The sequence below is a fragment of the Rutilus rutilus genome, assembly GCF_951802725.1.
Source record: "Rutilus rutilus genome assembly, chromosome: 15".
Taxonomy (NCBI): domain Eukaryota; kingdom Metazoa; phylum Chordata; class Actinopteri; order Cypriniformes; family Leuciscidae; genus Rutilus; species Rutilus rutilus.
The window spans coordinates 6,143,270-6,164,219 of NC_140220.1; the positions used below are offsets into that span (position 1 = coordinate 6,143,270).

The 20,950-nt window shown below is 40.7% G+C and overlaps 1 protein-coding gene across 1 annotated transcript; it reads left to right on the top strand.

The window, feature by feature from the left end:
* Positions 1–11,490: 11,490 nt before the first annotated feature.
* trib2 (tribbles pseudokinase 2) lies at positions 11,491–20,214 on the top strand. Its single transcript, XM_084432345.1, has 3 exons — positions 11,491–12,543; positions 13,187–13,479; positions 18,192–20,214. Exons 1-3 carry the CDS (start codon positions 12,274–12,276, stop codon positions 18,661–18,663), a joined length of 1,035 nt encoding a protein of 344 aa, XP_084288471.1. The 5' UTR covers positions 11,491–12,273; the 3' UTR covers positions 18,664–20,214.
* Positions 20,215–20,950: the final 736 nt, after the last annotated feature.

The window sequence follows — 20,950 nt, forward strand, 5'->3', positions numbered from 1 at the left end:
CAATGTTGCTATTTTAGAAATCAAGGCCGAGTAAAGTTATAAGACTTAGTTTGTCTCATGCCTCAAGAATCAGTAAAATATTCAATCATCTTGTATCCATAGTTAAATTACTATCTGAGGAAGAATAAATCAAATTTTTTGCAATCTAATCAATGCCAAACTGCACTGAATGCCTTTTTAATGACAAAGTACTTCTAAAGGTGCTGACTTTACATTTTGCCGCAGCGAAATGTCATTCATTACTATGCTAAAACTTATCTTGCTTAATCAACTGTTTCTAAATGTCTTTTGCCTCTCATAGGTATTCAGCGGTGAGCATCTTACCATCGAACTAATTGGTCTTCTTCAAAGATAAAACCACAGAGAACTTTCTCACAAGATCACACGACTTCCACCTTACATGAAATGATAACGCGGGCCTGTGTATTGACACTCCAGGGCCTTAAAAGTGGCTATCCATATATAGTTGTCTAATGGAATTAATAAAGTTTATGCATTTGTGCTTTAAATGATTTGATTTGTATTAGGTGCAAGGTTAATTAAACACAAACGCTCCAGGCTGCTCTTTAACTTGCGTAAGCGTGCATTTTCCACTCTAAAACACCACATTTCTTCAAGGCATGAAAATTGCAGCTAGTTATGCTGGAGACATGCTCTTCTAATCATAATTATGGTAGCATTACTGTAATTTAGCTTCAACAGTTGGTTAACTGGCAGGAGCACATGCCACAGGCCTGTTTTGATTGTATTGCTGGGCTCTTGGATAAAACGGTTCTTATTAACGTCAGCTGCGATAGCTCAAACGCCATCATGGATCCTTCATCCAAGTGAAAATCTCCCTTTGGAGTCGTCGCTGATGGTGGTTAAGCGCTAAAGCTTGGCCTCGTCTCAATCCATCAGGATTGATGCACTAGTGAGCTCAGCAGCCAGAGATTTTCACGCAGTCGCCATAGCAAGCTAGGAAAATGTATTAGGTTTCCGCCATAATGATGCTCGTTGCGATGACATTATCATGAGGCTTTCTGCAACATGCTGCGTGTGGAAACCTAGCAGTAAGAATAAAAGAAATCACAAATGAGATCTTTATAATAGTTTCCGCTTGACAGAAATGAGGTTGTAGTTACTGGAAGTTGTTTTTGTGGGAAAACATGCAAAATATCTATTTACAATACAGATTGTTTCAAAGCAGCTTTGTAGTAATAAACAGAAAATAATTCAAACAGAATTCAGTTGTGCAGTAAAGGACAATAGTGTCATTGTTCAGCTGAAGTCAGTTCAGTGTTGATTCGGTTCGGTTCAATAACTGTGTAAAGTTCATTAATTGTTAAATAGGTTCAAATCAGCTATAAAGCAGCTCTAAAAACAGGGATGTCATCATCCAGCTCAGTTCAGTTCTCATTCAATATTGTCAGTGCAGTCAATAATATTGCTGAATATTAAGTGTCCCCAACTATGCAAGCCTAATGTTTTTGTGGCAAGGAACCCAAACTCCATCAGGTGACAGAATGGAACAGTTTAAAATATTGAAAATGGCTGGAGGACCCACACTTTTTTAAGCCAATTGGAAAATGAGCCAATCAGAAACACTCTCTTCTTTTCTTTGGATTTGCTGACATATATTTTGAAGGTTAGATAGCAAAATGGTTGAAATAGGAGAGCAAAAAATAGGAGAGACTTTTGCTTCTTACAAAGACATCAAACATTTTTAAGACTAAATGTTCACATTCATTTAATAGCTCAACAATTGATTAATTTGTGTCTATTTTTATTTCTCATAAGAAACTGTAGTGAAAATGTGATTTTCAAAAAAATTGCATTTCCCCAAGAAACTTTGCATTCCCTTACAAAATGTTTGTTTGAAACTTTGCATTCACTCACAAACAGTTTGCGTTCTCCTGAGAAACTTTTCGTTCGCTTGCAAAATGTTTGTTTCCCAGAGAAACTCATATTTTTTCCATCACCGTGTCCCATTAGGGGCTCCGTACCGATGAGTTCAAGATGAGTCATCAGTATTTTATGACTGTTTTCGTGCAAGTTGAAGGTTGTGAAGTTTAAATTAACAATTTACAGTTTACTGCTAAATATTTCATTTTTCAAACTTCTCTCTGTGGATTAACAAGAAACAAACAAACAAATATAGATTTGTAGCGGAATCACACCTCTACTCTGATACTTTTGTAAAGCGGTTGATATTTGTGAGGCTGGTTTCTTTGAACCTACTGCCCTTGCACGATCAATGTCAGATAGCTGTGATTCAGATGGTCTGTCTGCCACCTGCACTGGCTGAGTAAATGTCTCGACTGCCAGGCTTCAAAAGCAAGAGTCAAAGAGATTTGTGTTTGTGTTTTCCCCGTGCCGTCTGTCTGGCAGATAGTAACAGGTCACAGCTCGACTGGGAGTTCGAGTTTTTACAGGGAGTTTGATGAAGACATTCTTGTACTTTAAAATTACAGTGGATGATCAAGGGTTGGGGAAGAATTATGATGTGAAGAACTGACTCTGTTTGAATGAGTTGGTTTGAATTGGTCACATCCCACAGGAAGATGAATTGAAATCATCCATCCATCCATCCATCCAATAAATGGCAATTTATAAGGCATTCTCAGCCCTAGCATGCTCACACATGCTCGACACTATTTATGATGCGTTTATGAACTTTTGATGGTTCAATAATTTCCCAGTGAATAAAATCCCACTAATACATTTCACTGGTAAACACATCACAAAAATATGATGTGAATGTGTTTTATGTTGATTGCAAGTCCAGAAATGACAGTTCCAGTCATTATCACGAAAGGGATGCAAGGCATTCCTCTATATGCCTTTAAATAGTTTATTTCACGTGAGTTATGTATACAGACATGCTTTTTTTTATTTTCTCATGAGGGTTGAATCGTGTTGCCATAGCATCTGTGTTAGCAGTATCTAACACCGGTGCAAAATGCTTTGAATTAAATGCATCAGTTAACACAGAACTTGTGCGCTTGATACAGTAAATCCGCTCTGGTCGAGGGACTCCTTTGGGCTCTTTCTCAGAATCTGTTTTCAGCTTATATTGCCTCCTGGACTTGTTCAGGGTCTTTCAAAGATCACAGCTCTACAGTTGAGACCTTCCTCCCAGCCTGCATTTGTATGCCGTTCCTCAAGCTTTCAGCAAGATTCTACATAATGTATTAAAGCTTCTCTGCCTGTCATTTATTTATGTCCTTTCTGCACATATTTTGACTCTTTTGAGGCCTTCATACTGCTTCAAAATAACCGTGTGTCATTTGGCCGCCTTCATTCATTAATAACCATATGTATAATAAAATATGACAAATGTATTTTGGCAGTGCTGTTGGTCCTCTCTGATGCCTGGAGCTCAGTTCTTTCATGTTTTTGTTTGTTGGACTTTTTTTGTGTTGTTATTCATCCTGCGTGTCTGGAATCTGAGTCACCCTGTTAAATTCAAATTAAGCTATATGTTTTTTTTTCTCCCGGGCCTTCAGAATTCTTTCGGCAGCGGGAGCCAAAAGGCTTGAGTTTGAAAATTTCCCCAGGATCTACAGAGCTGGAGGATCGGACTGAAGTTAGCCAGCCACTGTATTTCACATTAAGTTTCGTTGGGTTGCAGTGAAGCCTTTATAAACTTTTCAAAAAATCTTTTTAAAATTGTACTATTTCCAATAGTTTACCTAAAAATAACAAAATCTGCCATTATTTACTCCCCCTCATCTTATAGTATTTATAATATTTTGAATTTGCTTTTCTTGCATTTGCATTTTCATTTTAGTTTAAGTTTTAGCAAAGTTTGCAGTGAAGCCTTTATAACATTTTCTAAATCAATCTAAAATTTGTAGTCTTAAAGGGATAGGTCACCTAACGCACATTGTATGATTTTGGGCTGTCCCAGACCAAAGATGACCAATCGTGTCAATTTCTGCTGTCGTGGCTCACAGTCTTGCGGCCAAAGATAGCCTGCGAGTTTCTGAAAGTGTTTGAAATTCAGCATGATCATCTAACACTGTTTGCTGCTTTGCCATACTGACTAGCTAATAAAAATGCAACATGAAATGGCGTATTGATCAATGTGACATAGAGCTGAAAACATAGAGTTTGCTCTGGCGCCCCTCGGAGAGCCGGGTCCCATACTTTAATCGCTCACAAGAAATCACGCACTGTCTGAGTAGGTATTACATTTGAATTTTAACTTACTTCGCGACTGTTCAAAAAATTACGTTCTATATATATAGTACTATATCCGCCATGTTGTCATTATCATGTGACCTTCCAGCATCAGTTGCGTCGCTTCACCTCCATTCATAAATCCTCTCCCGTGGCCTCATGGGATAGTAAAGTGTCCATCGAATGCACTTTTCAGAATCTCACCGGAAGTAGTAGGTCATCTGGGGACTTTTCGGCTACTTTTTTCCGAATACTATGAATTTGGACATACTATTCTGTTGGTATACTGTTTTCTCATGTTAAATAGTAGGGAAGTATTCGATTTCGGACACAATGTATATCAGCCCAATTTTAGCGTAGGGTGTCATGGTGATTTGCAAATGACAATGGCCGTCGGGGTGCAACAATCAGTCGTTTCATCCCTCTTAGTGTGTCATAGTGGACAACAACCAACGTCACAACGTCCTGACAGAAAGACTAACGTTTACTTTTTTCCCAGTCCTCCACAACAGGTTCTGTCACATCTGTGACATTGACCAATAGGAGCACAGAAGCTTTTCCGTACACAGCTTTCAATGAAAGAAAAACAATGGTATTGGTGCTGCTAGGTGGAATTCTTTCTTTTTGGGGCTTTTCTGACAATAAGACAGCCAGTACAAAACACGCCGCTTCAATAGCCATTGTTGTTTACGCTCTTGATGATTGTCAGAAAGCAATGTGCAGTCTGACTTGTTTCTTGTCCCCGATACGACAAGAATTTAGGAGTCAAAATCGCATATTCTGACACAGTGACTATCATAACAGATGAAAATTTTGTGTAGTCAGAACCCAGAATAAAAATAATTGGGTGAATTTCAAAAACGACAAAAGGATTCTTTCACGATTCCGAATTCAACTCAACTTCTTGTTCTTGTTGCAACAGTTACTGGCTCACTAAAGAAAAAGTATTAATTAATAAAATTGTTATATAGAAAAGACTTGCATGAAATGTAATTTTTGGTTCCACATAAGAAATAAAGTCATACGGATTAAGAACAACATGAGAGGGAGTACATGCTGACAGAATTCATTTTCAGAGGAACTGGCAGCATTTTTGCCTCCTGGATATGATTCATGTTCATTGAGATTTGGCGATTTGAAGTTATGTGAACGACAGAGTTGTGGTAAAAATGAATTGTAAATTAGTCTTTCAAGAACTGGAACGAAATGACATTGCAAAGTTTTTTTTATCTGTTTAAAAAGGTAGAATAAACTGTTAAACTATACATTTTTTGCAGCTACACCATGTTTCTAGTTTTCCAGAGCAGGTTTCTGCACTTCACCCACCGTGAGGCTTAAAATACAGAGATAGAGACATTTCCCAGCAGCAAAATTGCTTCATTTTCTCATGGGCGGAGTGGCTGACAGGCGTGAGTGCCATTGCTGTAGGGGGTTAATTAAGATTTTAGCCATCCACACTGACCTTTGAAAACTTCCAGGAGTGATCATCTCTACTTCCAGGCAGCCACCGCCGTTCCCACTTTGAAGTTTCCCGATTTAGCACACTTTAGCAGAGACAACTGCACAGAAGAGAGTTATATTGAAAATGAGGCACTTTGGTAAAGATAATCCCATTTTTACTTACACATTCAGTGTGGTTGCTTTTCTCTGTGTGACACAAAGTGGTTTGAAGTTTAAATATGAGACTATATCTCCACAGCCTCCATGCATTGTATTTGGGTCTGTCAGAGAGGGTGAAATTGAGTCATTTTGAACCCAATCTTCGGAAAGAATTTAAACCCAGCCTGGGAAATCCTGACCCACTTTGAGTTTGAAATAGTAAACAAGTATAAGGAGTTTAAGAGCATGAAGAGCTATTTTTTTTTCAGTTCACCCTTAAAAAATAAGGGGGTTTTCACAGTGATGCCGCAGAAGAACTATTTCGGGTTCCCCAAACAACCTTTCAGTGAACAGTTCTTAAAATAACCATTTTCTTCTTTGTGTGAAGAACAATCTAATGAACCCTTTTCAACTAAAGATAGTGGAATGAAGCCAGGGTAGGTGATTTGTCCCAGAAACATTTTTTAATATGCTGGTTGAAAGTCTCTTCACATCCTGATAGCAATCACTAAGTTAAGTGGTCTAAATGTATTTTATATATACGGTATTGTCTGTGGAAGGCGTAGGACCATAAAATGATCGGCCAATCATTGAATTCGGTCCATATGCAACGATACAATGTCCTATCTGTCTGTCAGTGTATGTATTTCATTCCTCCACGCACCTGTTCGTGCAGACATCACACATCATCGGCACGTTTCATGCAGAGTTAGACAGACGTCAGTCACCGAGCACATAAACAAACACCTTTTACAGTTCCTCCTGAAGCAAAACAACGAGCTTATGCTTTGTTCATGCCATAACTACCATAATTTGGATGGAGGATATGGAAACCCATGACGTTATACTCAGAGTGGTTCGTGACTCGAATTTATGCGTGTGAAATGAATCTGCAGCAGTCAGGTGATACAGGTCAGAGCTCTTTAAGTTATGTTTATTATTATTGTAATGTTATTTGCTTTGAGACATGAGGCAGTTTAACGCCAGCTCTCGTGACACTCTTGTTTGCTCCCTGCGGCACTCGTTCATGTATTTTGAAGGAGTGGCGGCTTTGTAGATGCTCTGAAGGGAGGGTGGGATCAATGTAAATAAAATGTTCTTTAAATCTTTAAATGTTCTTTATGGAACTGGTCACCATGATTTTGTCAAGTAAGACATGTTCCTGGATCAACATATTTGGTTGATTCTGGAACAACTTCCTGTCCAAAAACCTAATGTCCCTAACCCTAACCCTAACCTTAACCCTAACCAACTTATCCCTAAAATCTGAGGGAAATTTCTGGTGAATAACACTGATGTACAAGCATATACAGTAACCCTGGTTGTAAGCTTAAATTGACATAAACAGTAACTTGTCCCTCAAATCTGATTGGTTGATTGGAATGTTGTTACATGTTGTACTTGGTAAAATCACGTTCAGCGTTAGTGCATGATTCTGGAAGAAAGGGGCTGTTTATGTGACAATCAAATGAAGCGTGGGCACACCAAGGCCATGAACCGCAGGAGAAACGCTATCGGCTCCCCCTTTGCAGTATGTCAGGGGGTGGAATCTGTTTGGAATGAACAGTTCTGTCTGTGTTTCTCATCCAGCTGTGTGCATTCCATATGACGCCCTGCATTCCACAATGGAGAATTGCTCAATCCTGTATTCACTCACCTTCCACCCCCCTACTCCGCTTTGGGAAAGCAGGAGCTCGGGAATGCAAGGGGGAAGTCAGTTTCTCAGATGAACAAAACCGAAGAATCGTGACTGCTTGGCATTGGGCCGCTCACACACAGTATGTAAAACATCCCTACAAAGACATAGCTGAGACTATTTAAGGTTTCTAATAAAGTTTAACATGCTTGGATAATGTCTTAAAGGAATAGTTCACCTAAAAATGAAAATCCAGTCATCATTTAGGCTACTTACCCTCATGTCTTTAAAAACCACTGTGACTTCCTTTCTTGTGTCCAGCACTGTAAAAGTAACCTGCAATTTAGTTTGAATGCTTTTAAAATGTGAAAAACTAACAAGATTTTCAGTGAACAATTGCTTTGTCTGTTCCTCACACAAGGCTTTAGAAGACATGAAACCCATTACACAAGTTGTATGGACTTTTATGTTTTTTTTTTTTGTCCTTTTACAGCTCCTGGTTTCCATGTTTTTTCCTTAAATCCATGTGGGTTTGAAACAACATGAAAGTGAGTCAAATACAACAGTTTTCATTTTGGATGAACTGTATAACATTTCAACTGTGGGGTACAAAAATATGTCAGTCTACCCACCATTCAGTGTTACACACAATAAACACTTTGTGAATGTACAAGTGGGAGGTACAACAATGCCATTCATCCAAAACACACAAATAAAATAAACAATAAAAAATCCCCTTGATTCCTCAGTGTACTCCTCCAGTGCATGTAATCAGTTTTGAAATTCAACACCAACTCGTAAAAATCATAACATTGAGCAACAAAACTAACAAGACATGATGCAACTGGAACAAATTACACAGACATAACAGACAGCATTGAGTTTGTGTCACTCATCAGTCAAACTCTCAGATCATTGCGGTAAAACTTACATCACTTCATCAATGTCACACCAAATGAACGAGTATGATGTATTAGTTCTTGTGAAATAATGTGGCAGGTATATGAGTCATATCTAAATATGACTTCATGGTCCTGAAATTGCAGGGTACAACAACATTTGTTGTTGAGGTCTTTGAGATTAATTTTTGATTATGAATTGATCATGAGTGATTATGATGAATCTTTTTATATTTGCATATATATAATTGTATGTATACAATATACTGTGTGTGTGTACATATTTGATCAAAAATACAGAAAAACAGTAATATTGTGAAATATTATTACAATTTAAAATAATTGAATATACTTTAAAATATACTTTATTTCTGATGCAAAGCTGAGTTTTCATCAACCATTACTCTAGTCTTCAGTGTCACTTTTTATTAACTTAACACATCCTTTCTGAATGTAAGTATTAGTTTCTTTCAAATATAAATATATATAGTATTTTTTATTTATTTTTTAGGATGGAATATGATCAGGACATATCATTTAGCCTACAGGTTGACATTACCCTTATATGAAATGGATGTCCACACATCTGTTTTTTTGTTCAGAAACATGGTAAAGCATCCTGCATTTTTAAAGCAGAGAGCAAGAGAACAGACCTGCTATTAACGTGGGGATTTAACCTCAGTCACCATCTGGCCAAGAATTTCATTACTTCTGCTTACATACACTTCCTGCTTGGCGACCTACTCCTTCTTGCTATTTCCCACATTTTAGGAAAATAGTTTTGTGAATTTTGTAATAATATGCATGCTTGCATTAGCTGTTTATGTTACGTTTCCGTGAAATATACAAAATATAAAAATATTTTATTATTTAAATATACAAATCACATTCGTGTAAGGAGGATTAGTAGCCTATCGGACGGTGCACAAACACAAGTGATGTCATTACTTATCACTTTATTATAGATGTAGCCTACACCACTAAGAACTATTACATCTACGCTAATGTTAGTCTTTCTGTTTATTCCGAGGTGTACTTTAATCAGCCGGATCCGGGCCGTATCCAGATCAGATGGAGGACCTGCGCCTAGACGCGACCACAACGCATGATGTAGTCAGCCGGATCCGGGCCGTATCCAGATCAGATGGAGGACCTGCGCCTAGACGCGACCACAACGCATGATGTAGTCAGCCGGATCCGGGCCGTATCCAGATCAGATGGAGGACCACAACGCATGATGTAGTCAGCCGGATCCGGGCCGTATCCAGATCAGATGGAGGACCACAACGCATGATGTAGTCAGCCGGATCCGGGCCGTATCCAGATCAGATGGAGGACCTGCGCCTAGACGCGACCACAACGCATGATGTAGTCAGCCGGATCCGGGCCGTATCCAGATCAGATGGAGGACCACAACGCATGATGTAGTCAGCCGGATCCGGGCCGTATCCAGATCAGATGGAGGACCACAACGCATGATGTAGTCAGCCGGATCCGGGCCGTATCCAGATCAGATGGAGGACCTGCGCCTAGACGCGACCACAACGCATGATATAGTCAGCCGGATCCGGGCCGTATCCAGATCAGATGGAGGACCACAACGCATGATGTAGTCAGCCGGATCCGGGCCGTATCCAGATCAGATGGAGGACCTGCGCCTAGACGCGACCACAACGCATGATGTAGTCAGCCGGATCCGGGCCGTATCCAGATCAGATGGAGGACCACAACGCATGATGTAGTCAGCCGGATCCGGGCCGTATCCAGATCAGATGGAGGACCACAACGCATGATGTAGTCAGCCGGATCCGGGCCGTATCCAGATCAGATGGAGGACCTGCGCCTAGACGCGACCACAACGCATGATGTAGTCAGCCGGATCCGGGCCGTATCCAGATCAGATGGAGGACCACAACGCATGATGTAGTCAGCCGGATCCGGGCCGTATCCAGATCAGATGGAGGACCACAACGCATGATGTAGTCAGCCGGATCCGGGCCGTATCCAGATCAGATGGAGGACCTGCGCCTAGACGCGACCACAACGCATGATGTAGTCAGCCGGATCCGGGCCGTATCCAGATCAGATGGAGGACCTGCGCCTAGACGCGACCACAACGCATCCCTGAAGTGTCAGCAGAGATTGTGTCAACTAGACTCTCATCGAAGAACTCATCGACACGACAGCCATCAGCACTGATCCTCAACAAAGCCGTCTCCATCCCGGCGTGATGACTCTGATCTTAAACCAGATGGAACTGGATAATATTCTGATTGTTCCAAACCAGTCTGACTTCTGACTTGTAATGCTGCCTGAATCATGATCATACACTGTTCGCTCGCTGGACAGAGGAGAACTGGCCCCCGACTGAGCCTGGGTTCTCCCAAGGTTTATTTCTCCATTCTGCCACCTGATGGGAGTTTGGGTTCCTTGCCACTGTCGCCTTTGTCTCCTTGTGGACATTTAATATTCAACAATATTATTGATCTGCCTGCATTGACACCATTATATGAGAACTGAACTGAGCTGGACGATGACATCAGGGTTTTCTCCAAAACGGCTATATATATAAATTAACTAAATGAATAACTTTTTTACAACAAAAATGAACCATCACTGAACAAGCTGGACTATGACCCCATTTTCTTCTAGAAACAAACTTTGTTGCATTATTTTCCTGTTAACACTGTAAAGCTGCTTTGAAATAATCTGTATTGTAAAAAGCGCTATGTAAATAAAGGTGACTTTACTTGACTAATATTTAACAAAAAAGATTGTGTTTAAAATGTGTTATGTTTAAAAGATAGCGGATGATAAAATGCGCAAGACGAACCCTCAAAAGAAAATTATGACAGAAATGTATAGATATACAGACAGTACTATGCTTAATTATAATAGCAATAAAGTTAATCAGGTAATTTTCGCTTCATTGCACAAACCAACTGACATCAAAGTCCCTTTAAGGTTGACATTTAACACTCTCCTCCCCTCCTCCTCCTAGAATTCACCATATAGTCAGATTATTTAGGGTGCTTCAATTAAATCCAGAGGACAACAATTATCTCACATGACTGCATGGATGGCTTGCTTGCACACTGTGGATGTGTCAGCATCAAGCGAGCGGCCAATGGGAGAGCGTTTTGGCCGTGACGTCAGGGGGGCTGGTCGTGCGCGTGGAGAGCTCCAGTCAGTCCCGCGAGCGCAGTCAGTCAGTCAGTCAGTCAGCTCGTGTGTGCAGCTGACCCGCGCGTTCAATGGACTAGATTCCCAGCCACGTAAGTAAGAAGATGATGATGAAGGTGGTGTCTTGTTGCTAAAACAAGGGATAGGCCCGGGGAGAGCGTCGGCCGTCCCTTCTCGCCTTTGTCCAAATCAGATCCATCCGCCGGAGATCGTCGGAGTTTAGTTGCTCGCGAGGAGAAGGACATCCACTTCCCAGGCGTAACAAAAGGCGGCTCGCGACCTGGAGGAAATTTTTCCTAGCCATATTTGGTAGATGCATGGACATGATTCGCGTGGAGGCCCGCTTGAAAGCACACGGAGCGCCCTCTCAGGATATCTGAACACAGCTGGCACTTTTTGCCTTTTAATTTAATGCAAAAAAATCTATTCTTTACCTGCTGCACGCCGAGCTGCACTGCATCGACCGTGACGTCACAGCCTTTACATTATACCGCGCCGATACATTAATTTCTAGCTCTAATCACAAAACCGTGCTTTTCTTTGAGTGCACGGTGGTCATAGAGGTCACAATTCGTGCATGCACGTCATTGCATTTGTGCTCAAATGACGCCACATTGTCATTGCAATTAACGCACATGCATACGGTCATCAGAGTGAGCATTAAAGTCAAGGGGAATCGCCGCTGCCTTCATGCACAGTGTTAAATAGAGGACATCTGTCTGTCATTCACTTCCACCTTCCCTCTGAGACCGTCTAAACCCTCCTGATCTGGACGAACCTCCTCCTATACTCATGAACATACAGAGATCCAGTCCCATTAACATTTCGCGTTATGGGAGATCGAGGTATAAAGCACACGACTTCGAGGAGCTATCTTGTCTAAGGACTACAGAATCCAGCCAGAGTTTTAGTCCCAATTTAGGATCTCCCAGCCCCCCTGAGACCCCTGACTCCTCTCACTGCATTTCTTGCATTGGAAATTACCTTTTGTTGGAGCCCATTGAGGGAGACCACGTCTTCAGAGCCACCCACCTGCACAGTGGGGAAGAGCTCGTGTGCAAGGTAAGAAACACACTTATGCATGTTATTTTGTAATGGCACACTCATGCAATTGCATCAGCTATTGATAGGGACATAAGCATGACATGCATCTGGCTTATTACCAATGTGTCATGTGATGCATTATCAAATGAATGGCCTTCCTTTTGTGATTCTTCAGCAGTGATATGAAGTGATGAAAAAAGCATGAGGGAATACCCCTGAAAAGTGTGTGTGGATGCTTGCTTGCATACAGCCATGCATTCATGCGTGCAAGTCCACATGACTTTGAAACATAAGACACTCTGAATGGGCTGACACGGGCAAAGAGCCATTAGTGAAAACCTCTTATCTTCTGATGAGAGAATGGCCTCAGATGTCCACTGCAGTTGTGTTATATTTAGCCCGTCTCTCTTTTAGGTGTCTGTTACTAAGCAACATTAAAATTCAATGTATGTTTTGGGGACTCTGAAATGCAGCAGAGGTGTAATGCCTTTTGACTCTGCGCTGCCTGGGTTTCCATTCTTTTGTTTCAAAATCATGCATTGAATCTAATGATACCAATACCAGTGCTCTTGTCTTGGGGGGCTAATACCTTTGCACTCCACCTGAGATGTTGGAAAATCGATGATGACTTCTAATTGAATTCAAACTGCTCTCTCTTCAGGTGTTTGATATCAGTCGATACCAGGAGTCCTTGGCTGCTTACTTTGTGCTGGGCACCAATGAGCACATTAACCAGATAGTGGAGATTCTTCTGGGGGAAACACGAGCGTACGTGTTCTTCGAGAGGAGCCATGGTGACATGCACTCTTTCGTTCGCACTTGCAAGAAGCTGCGAGAGGAAGAGGCTGCCAGACTTTTCCATCAGGTAGCATCAGCGGTGGCGCACTGCCACGACAACGGCCTGGTCCTCAGAGACCTCAAGCTGAGGAAGTTTGTCTTTAAGAACGAGGACAGGTAAAGAAGCCACTAATAAAGTTGTTGCATTCAAACAGAACATGCACAGTCTTTAAAGAGAGATTTGTTTAACATGGAAAGCACATTATTTTATATACTGTGATTGTAGCATGGTAAATATCATGGTATATTAGATGGACTTGAGTTGGTGTATTTCCTATTGAAACAAACATATTGAATGGTTAGTTCACCCCAAAATAAAAATTATGTTATTACTCACCACTTCAGATCACAAATGAAGATCTTTTTGATAATCTGAGAGCTTTCTATCCCTCCATTGACAGCTACGCAACTGACACTTTGACGCTTCAAAGAGTTAATAAAGAGATCGTAAAACTAATCCATATGAGTTGAGCAGTTTCGTCCAAATTTTCTGAAGAGACTCGATCGCTTTATATGAAGAACCGATTGAATTTAGGCTTTTATTCACATTTAAACATTGATCAGTGAACATAAACAGAACCTCAACTAAACCTGCTTGACATGCGAAAAACAAACCTCATTGGTTCTCGAGGAAGCTCAAATGTGCTGCGTAACACGAGAATGAAACTCATTGGTTCTTGCTGAAGCTCAAACGTGCTGCGTAACACGAGAATGAACCTCATTGGTTCTTGAGGAAGCTCAAACGTGCTGCATAACACGAGAATGAACCTCATTGGTTCTTGAGGAAGCTCAAACGTGCTGCATAACACGAGAATGAACCTCATTGGTTCTTGCTGAAGCTCAAAAGTGCTGCAGAACATGAGAATGAACCTCATTGGTTCTTGAGGAAGCTCAAACGTGCTGCATAACACGAGAATGAACCTCATTGGTTCTTGCTGAAGCTCAAAAGTGCTGCATAACACGAGAATGAACCTCACTGGTTCTTGAGGAAGCTCAAACATGCTGCGTAACACGAGAATGAACCTCATTGGTTCTTGCTGAAGCTCAAAAGTGCTGCATAACACGAGAATGAACCTCACTGGTTCTTGAGGAAGCTCAAACATGCTGCGTAACACGAGAATGAACCTCATTGGTTCTTGCTGAAGCTCAAACGTGCTGCGTAACACGAGAATGAACCTCCTTGGTTCTTGCTGAAGCTCAAACGTGCTGCGTAACACGAGAATGAACCTCATTGGTTCTTGCTGAAGCTCAAACTTGCTGCGTAACACGAGAATGAACCTCATTGGTTCTTGCTGAAGCTCAAACGTGCTGCGTAACACGAGAATGAACCTCATTGGTTCTTGCTGAGGCTCAAACGTGCTGCGTAACACAAGAATGAACCTCATTGGTTCTTGCTAAAGCTCAAACGTGCTGCGTAACACGAGAACGAACCTCATTGGTTCTTGAGGAAGCTCAAACGTGCTGCGTAACACGAGAATGAACCTCATTGGTTCTTGCAGAAGCTCAAACGTGCTGCGTAACACGAGAATGAACCTCATTGGTTCTTGAGGAAGCTCAAACGTGCTGCGTAACACGAGAATGAACCTCATTGGTTTTTGCTAAAGCTCAAACGTGCTGCGTAACACGAGAATGAACCTCATTGGTTCTTGAGGAAGCTCAAACGTGCTGCGTAACACGAGAATGAACCTCATTGGTTCTTGCTTAAGCTCAAACGTGCTGCGTAACACGAGAATGAACTTCATTGGTTCTTGCTGAAGCTCAAACGTGCTGCGTAACACGAGAATGAACCTCATTGGTTCTTGCGGAAACTAAACCATTGGACACAAATTTGTTAAGATCATAAATGTTCTTTTTTTCTTTTTGCATATCCTCTGAAATATGTCATGTTGTGGAAGTAAAATGGGTTTTGAAGGCATTGCATGTTGACTTTTTAAAAATTAACCTTCCCATATGTTTGGCAGTAAAATTAGTCTGAAATAATCCCAAGTGTGCGTTATGAATCTGGGTGGCCTTCCCGTTTAAGCTAGATGGCAATTGCCCCACTGGCCAAATGAGTCAGCTCAGCTAGATTCCCTCTGGCTCGCTCGATGGAAATGGAGAACGTTGCCCGGTGTTTAAAATGTGAGCTCGGTGACCTTACTGTTCCCATGCTCTGAGGTCTTCTGCGTCAGCCGTCCACCTTTGAGTGAGTGATTGCAGATGAGCGCAAGTAGACGTGGCCAAGGGTGGTGAGTATTACCCTGGCTAGAAATCAAACACCAAGGGCGCACCAAGATTGGAACCAGAGAGGAAAACGAGCCAGACAGAACTGCATTCTTCAGCGTAGTGGGTTCCTGACCTGGTTATGTCATGAAGGGCGCTCATAACATTCTACTGTCAAACGCTGGAGACCGCAGTGCAGATCGTCTGGAATCACTCCCTAATGTAATAGCGCATGCGTCCACGTGTCCTCCTCCGTTTTTCCTGCTTTCATGTGGGCCGGTGTTCTTTGCAGGCTCTTGACCTGGTGTAACTCAGCTGCGTCGTGGAGCTGTGACTCACATATGCTGCATGTCATTAAGAGAATATTTCCAGCATGCCGTGTTCTCTTTTGCACAGCGCCATTCTGCCGGTGCATGGAAACGGTTCACGAGTTCAGGTCAGAGAAGGGGCACCCTGTTAATTTCTGACCTTCAGGTAATTTAGGCACCCTGCAACCTATCCACGCAGCAGGATACCGCTTGTCATGAAAAATAACATGACTATTTTGAGCTCCGAGGATTGGATGTTTCGCTGAGACTCAGTGGGCGTACGGTTTCATTCGGATAGTTTCTGATTCAGAATCTGAGTCACGAGGCAGCGTGCAAAAGACCTCGAAGATGTTTTCATTGCATATGTTGTTTTTATGGTTTGTCTTTGTTTGTAACTTGGCCTGTGCGACGCAGCTGAAATCTGTATTTTTCAGCTTTTTGACAACTAAGCAATGTCACATGCGTAAGAGTGCACATGAAGTGACTTGTATAACTGTATAGAAGTTTGAGGTCTGTAAGATATAAAAAAAAAACAGTTTTAGAAAGAAGTCTCTCATTCGTTCCCAGGTTGCATTTAATTGATCGGACTTGCAGTAAAAAGAATAATATTGTGATTTTTTTTTATTTTTTATTTTATGTAATTCATCCCTGTAATGCTAAGCTCAGTTTTCAGCATCGTTACTCCAGTCTTCAGTGTCAAATGATCATTCAGAAGTCATTCTAATATGGCATTTTGATGCTCTATTATTATCATCAATGTTGAAAACAGTTCTATTGCTTATTAATACTTTTTTGGATATCATGATACACTTAATTTTACATGATTCTTTGATGAATAGAAAGTTCAAAAGAACTGAATTTGTATGAAATATTAAACTTTTGTAACATTTACAGGGCTTAAACCAGGATTAGGGTTTACATATAACCAGGATTAGGCCTTAGTTCAGTCAGGATATTTAAGTATCTTTTATAAATGTGCATTTTGAGACAAAACAATGGCACTGAAGATATATCAGTGCAAGTTGTTTTCAGTTAAAACAGCTCAACATGCATTTTAGTCTGGGACTAGTCTTAAGCCTTGTCAGTGAAACCGAGGGTAAATGCTCTTAACTGTCACTTATGATCAGTTAAATGCATCCTTGCTGAATAAAATATTAATATATATATATGGTGCAAATGAATCATTGAATCATAGTTATGAATCTATTTATAGAAGCTGTTTGGACTGATTCATGAACATGATTTGAACTTACCCTAAACCCTGTTTTTGCTTAAGTTTAAATCAGAGGCGTTATTAAAATGTCTGTCTTGATGCTCTCATATGTGCAAGACAAGAAAAACTGCATCTTAATTAGGACTTTCATCTTAAAATGTCACAGTATTCATTGTGAATATATAGCAGATCGTTTATCATCATCTGTACGCTGCATGTTTTGCATTATTGTGCAAATTACAAGATTACAGTGGAAAAACTAGGATCACAGGGAAATAGTGATGGTTTAAGGAATTCCATCTGTGGTGCAGCATTATTCGTGCTTTTTATAATTCCGAGGATGAATTCCAGATTTCCCTCTGGATTACAGTGGCAGGAATGTCCAGAGGCTATCTTTTATATTGCTTTTTTTTTATGCAAGGGATTTACCATCCAATATATAGAGTATATTTATGCTTTGCTGTCAAAAAGCTACTATCCTATAACTATAGTAGAGGAAAATATGATTTGAAAGGGGTTTATTCATTTTGAATTGACAGATTTTGAAGCATAAAAATGATCAAATTGGTTTTGACCAGGTCATAATTTTGCATAGACATTTGGAGACTTTTTGAGTGATCTATCTCGAAAGCCAACACGATCGAACATTTGCTTCATTGTTTTTATTTTAAAACTAACTTCATATCATTTTCAACAATGTTCTATGTACATAATGTTTTCCTCTTTTGTTCAGTTGGTTTTATATCTGGAATTATATCTTTCTTAGTCATTTCCCATTTTTTAATTTTTGTATAAGTAGCAGGTCATCTGGGTACTATTTTATGAATGCTATGAATTCGGACATACTACTCTGCTCACATACTGTTTTTTGCCTAGTATACAAGTAGGCATATTCGGACAAATCGCAAATTGTAATTTGTTCCATTTAATGCATCTAACAATTTTTCTCTGTTAGTTTGTGGCTCAGTCCTCTTTGAAGGTCATTGATGTTGCCATTTAACTGTTGCGTGATCCGCTTTGAAAGCCAACAAACCACGTTTACACTTTATTACGTGCATAACTTGGTCACATATGTTTTTAATGTGATCCTTTATTGTCTTTCCCAGGAGCCTTGTAAAATTGGAGAGCTTGGAGGATACGTACCTCCTAGAAGGCGGTGACGATTCCCTCTCGGACAAACACGGCTGTCCAGCCTACGTCAGCCCAGAGATTCTCAATGCAAATGGCAGCTATTCGGGAAAGGCAGCGGATGTTTGGAGCTTAGGCGTGATGCTCTACACCATTCTGGTGGGCCGCTATCCGTTCCACGACGTGGAGCCCAGCTCTCTGTTTAGCAAGATCCGTCGCGGCCAGTTCAGCATCCCCGAGACGCTAACGCCCAAGGCGCGATGCCTCATCCGTAGCATCCTGCGACGAGAACCGGCAGAACGCCTCACCTCCCGAGAGATCCTGGACCATCCCTGGTTCTCGGCCTCCAGCGGTCCGGTCGCCGCCAACCACGGAAGAGGAGAACGCGAGTTGGACCAAATGGTACCGGAGGCCAACATGGAAGAAGAACTAGAACAGTTCTTTAGCTGAGCACAAGCTCGTCAGACATTATGCCACGTCCTTTTAGATTATCAGAAAAGAAATACACTCATCACAGTGGTGTCTATCGTTATTTCTCATTCCGTGGAGAGACATCTGGCTCATCGGTTCCGGCTAGGGTGGCGTTGGACACCCTAAGCTACGACTTCTGGACAAAGCTAAATGCTGATGGCGTTGAGTAATGTAGCAAGACTTCTTTTGGTTTTTCATTTATTTCCGTTTTCATTTTACGTGGTGCTCACGAGGCGTACGAGTCGCAGTAAGCTACAAACATGCATTACAGCACAGGAGCAGCCAAGGAACAAAGAAAATATCAGGCAAAACTGCTAAACCGCTCCTGTTTCCAGCTTCGATTTGTCGAAGTTGTTGACCGTGTCTTCGTTTAAATTTTTTTTTTTATCTTTTCCTCGAATGCTACTTGGTTGTCTCAATCTGATCCTCAGTTTATTTGAAGTACATCAGCAAATCTGTTCGCTCTCCGACAGCCCTCCACTTCAATACTGCAAACATCATGTCATATTTTTTTGTTTCTGATCCATTACGGGTGCATTAAGAAACGATTTGTGTTGCATTAAGCTGTTCCTTTTACTATTGCTGCTTTTTTCGCTCTAACCATACCTAAACCTTTTCCGTGAGCCTTCAGAAAATAAGAAACGTCAAGCACTTGACTCGCCTAGGCTTAGAGATCCTCTCTGAACTAGTGTCATCTATTTAACTTTTAGATTTTTTTCTTTTGCTGGAGCAAAATGTATCTCCTTTTTATTTTTATTTTATTTATAATGTAACTACTACTACTATATTTAAAAAGAAATACGTGCAGGGTTTTTTGTTTTTCTTAACCGCCAGTTTTCACGAGTATTGTAGGCGATACATTTGACACAGGACAGGTTGGACTTTTTTTGTACCAAAGTTTGTCCCAAGTAGGAAGGTCTACGATTTAACGTCAGTGCCAGTAATCGCGCAACCCAAACTCACGCTGACTGTACTCCTTATTTTTCCATTTTTTTTGCATTTAACTCCATAAATATTAGACGATATTTCTACGACTACACCGTCTCGAGTACCTCATGTTAACTACTGCCTGCATAGGTCTGTGAAATGATCATGTTTTGAATGGGTACATGTAGACATGTTTCGTCGTATATCAATGTTACTTGAAATCGTGATTTATATCTAGTCAATGGCATGTGCCCTTTGAATGCTTTAGCCTGCCTAGCAAGAGGGGAGTTCGTTTTTTCAAAATTTTTTCTTTTTTTTCTTGAAGAATTTTACAAAAGAGTTTCTTTTCATCTTTTTTTCTTCTCCTTGGTCATTGTGCTTTTCCCTCGTTATGTAGAAGGAACTTGCCTACCTAAGTTGGGGCTGATTAGGTGCTAATTTTGAAGGATGTTTTTCTTTTTTCATTCATTTTATTTTCCCCCTCATGATTTCAAGGGGAGGGGGGAGTGCATGGTGGGATATCTGCCTCAGATGCTCTGATTGTAATGTATCAAATTTTGGTGTTTTGTCCAGATTTATTCAGTAAATAAATTGTGAACTGCACACTGAATGCTGTATCTTTTTATACAATATCTAAAGCACATAAACAGACAAATAAACTGCTCACATTCAATCATATTGTACATATTCAAAACATTTTTAAATGTGCATATGTGCTTGCATGCCCATATACAATCCTATTGTCACTAAAGCTTAGAAGAATAATTACTTCTGTTAATCGGCACAATTATCAGATTGTAACAATAATCTCAAATGGATGATTAATTGGCTAGCCTGATACTTTAATCTATCATGACTTATATTCAGGTCTTTTTTTTTATACCCATTGGAGTTCATAATTTATAGTCTCTCTCTAGTTTAGATTATTTAATGTGCTTGATCTTCTGGACATTAAGACCTGTGATAACTCTCATGGAGACATCAGTCTTTGACTTTATAATATAAAGCATTTCCCCCCCCCCAGCAGATTGGTTGATTTCATTGCTTGGCTGCCACTAAATCTGACTAAAGCCTGCTGGGAAATAATCCATCAAATACAGATTAATGTCTTATGCATCGGGCCCATTTTATATGATCTGCAGCTGAGGGCTTGAACTGACCCTGCAGCCTCGGTGTCATGTGCAGTCATGCCGTTTAACACACCGTACATGTAACGCTTGTGGACCAGACGATGAACGCTGAACCTACAAAAACACTGCCTGTCGAATAATGCAGAGGGTTTGCTATATAAGAGACATTTCAGATTAAAATATACTCTTTAAGAGCCAATGTGCAAGAT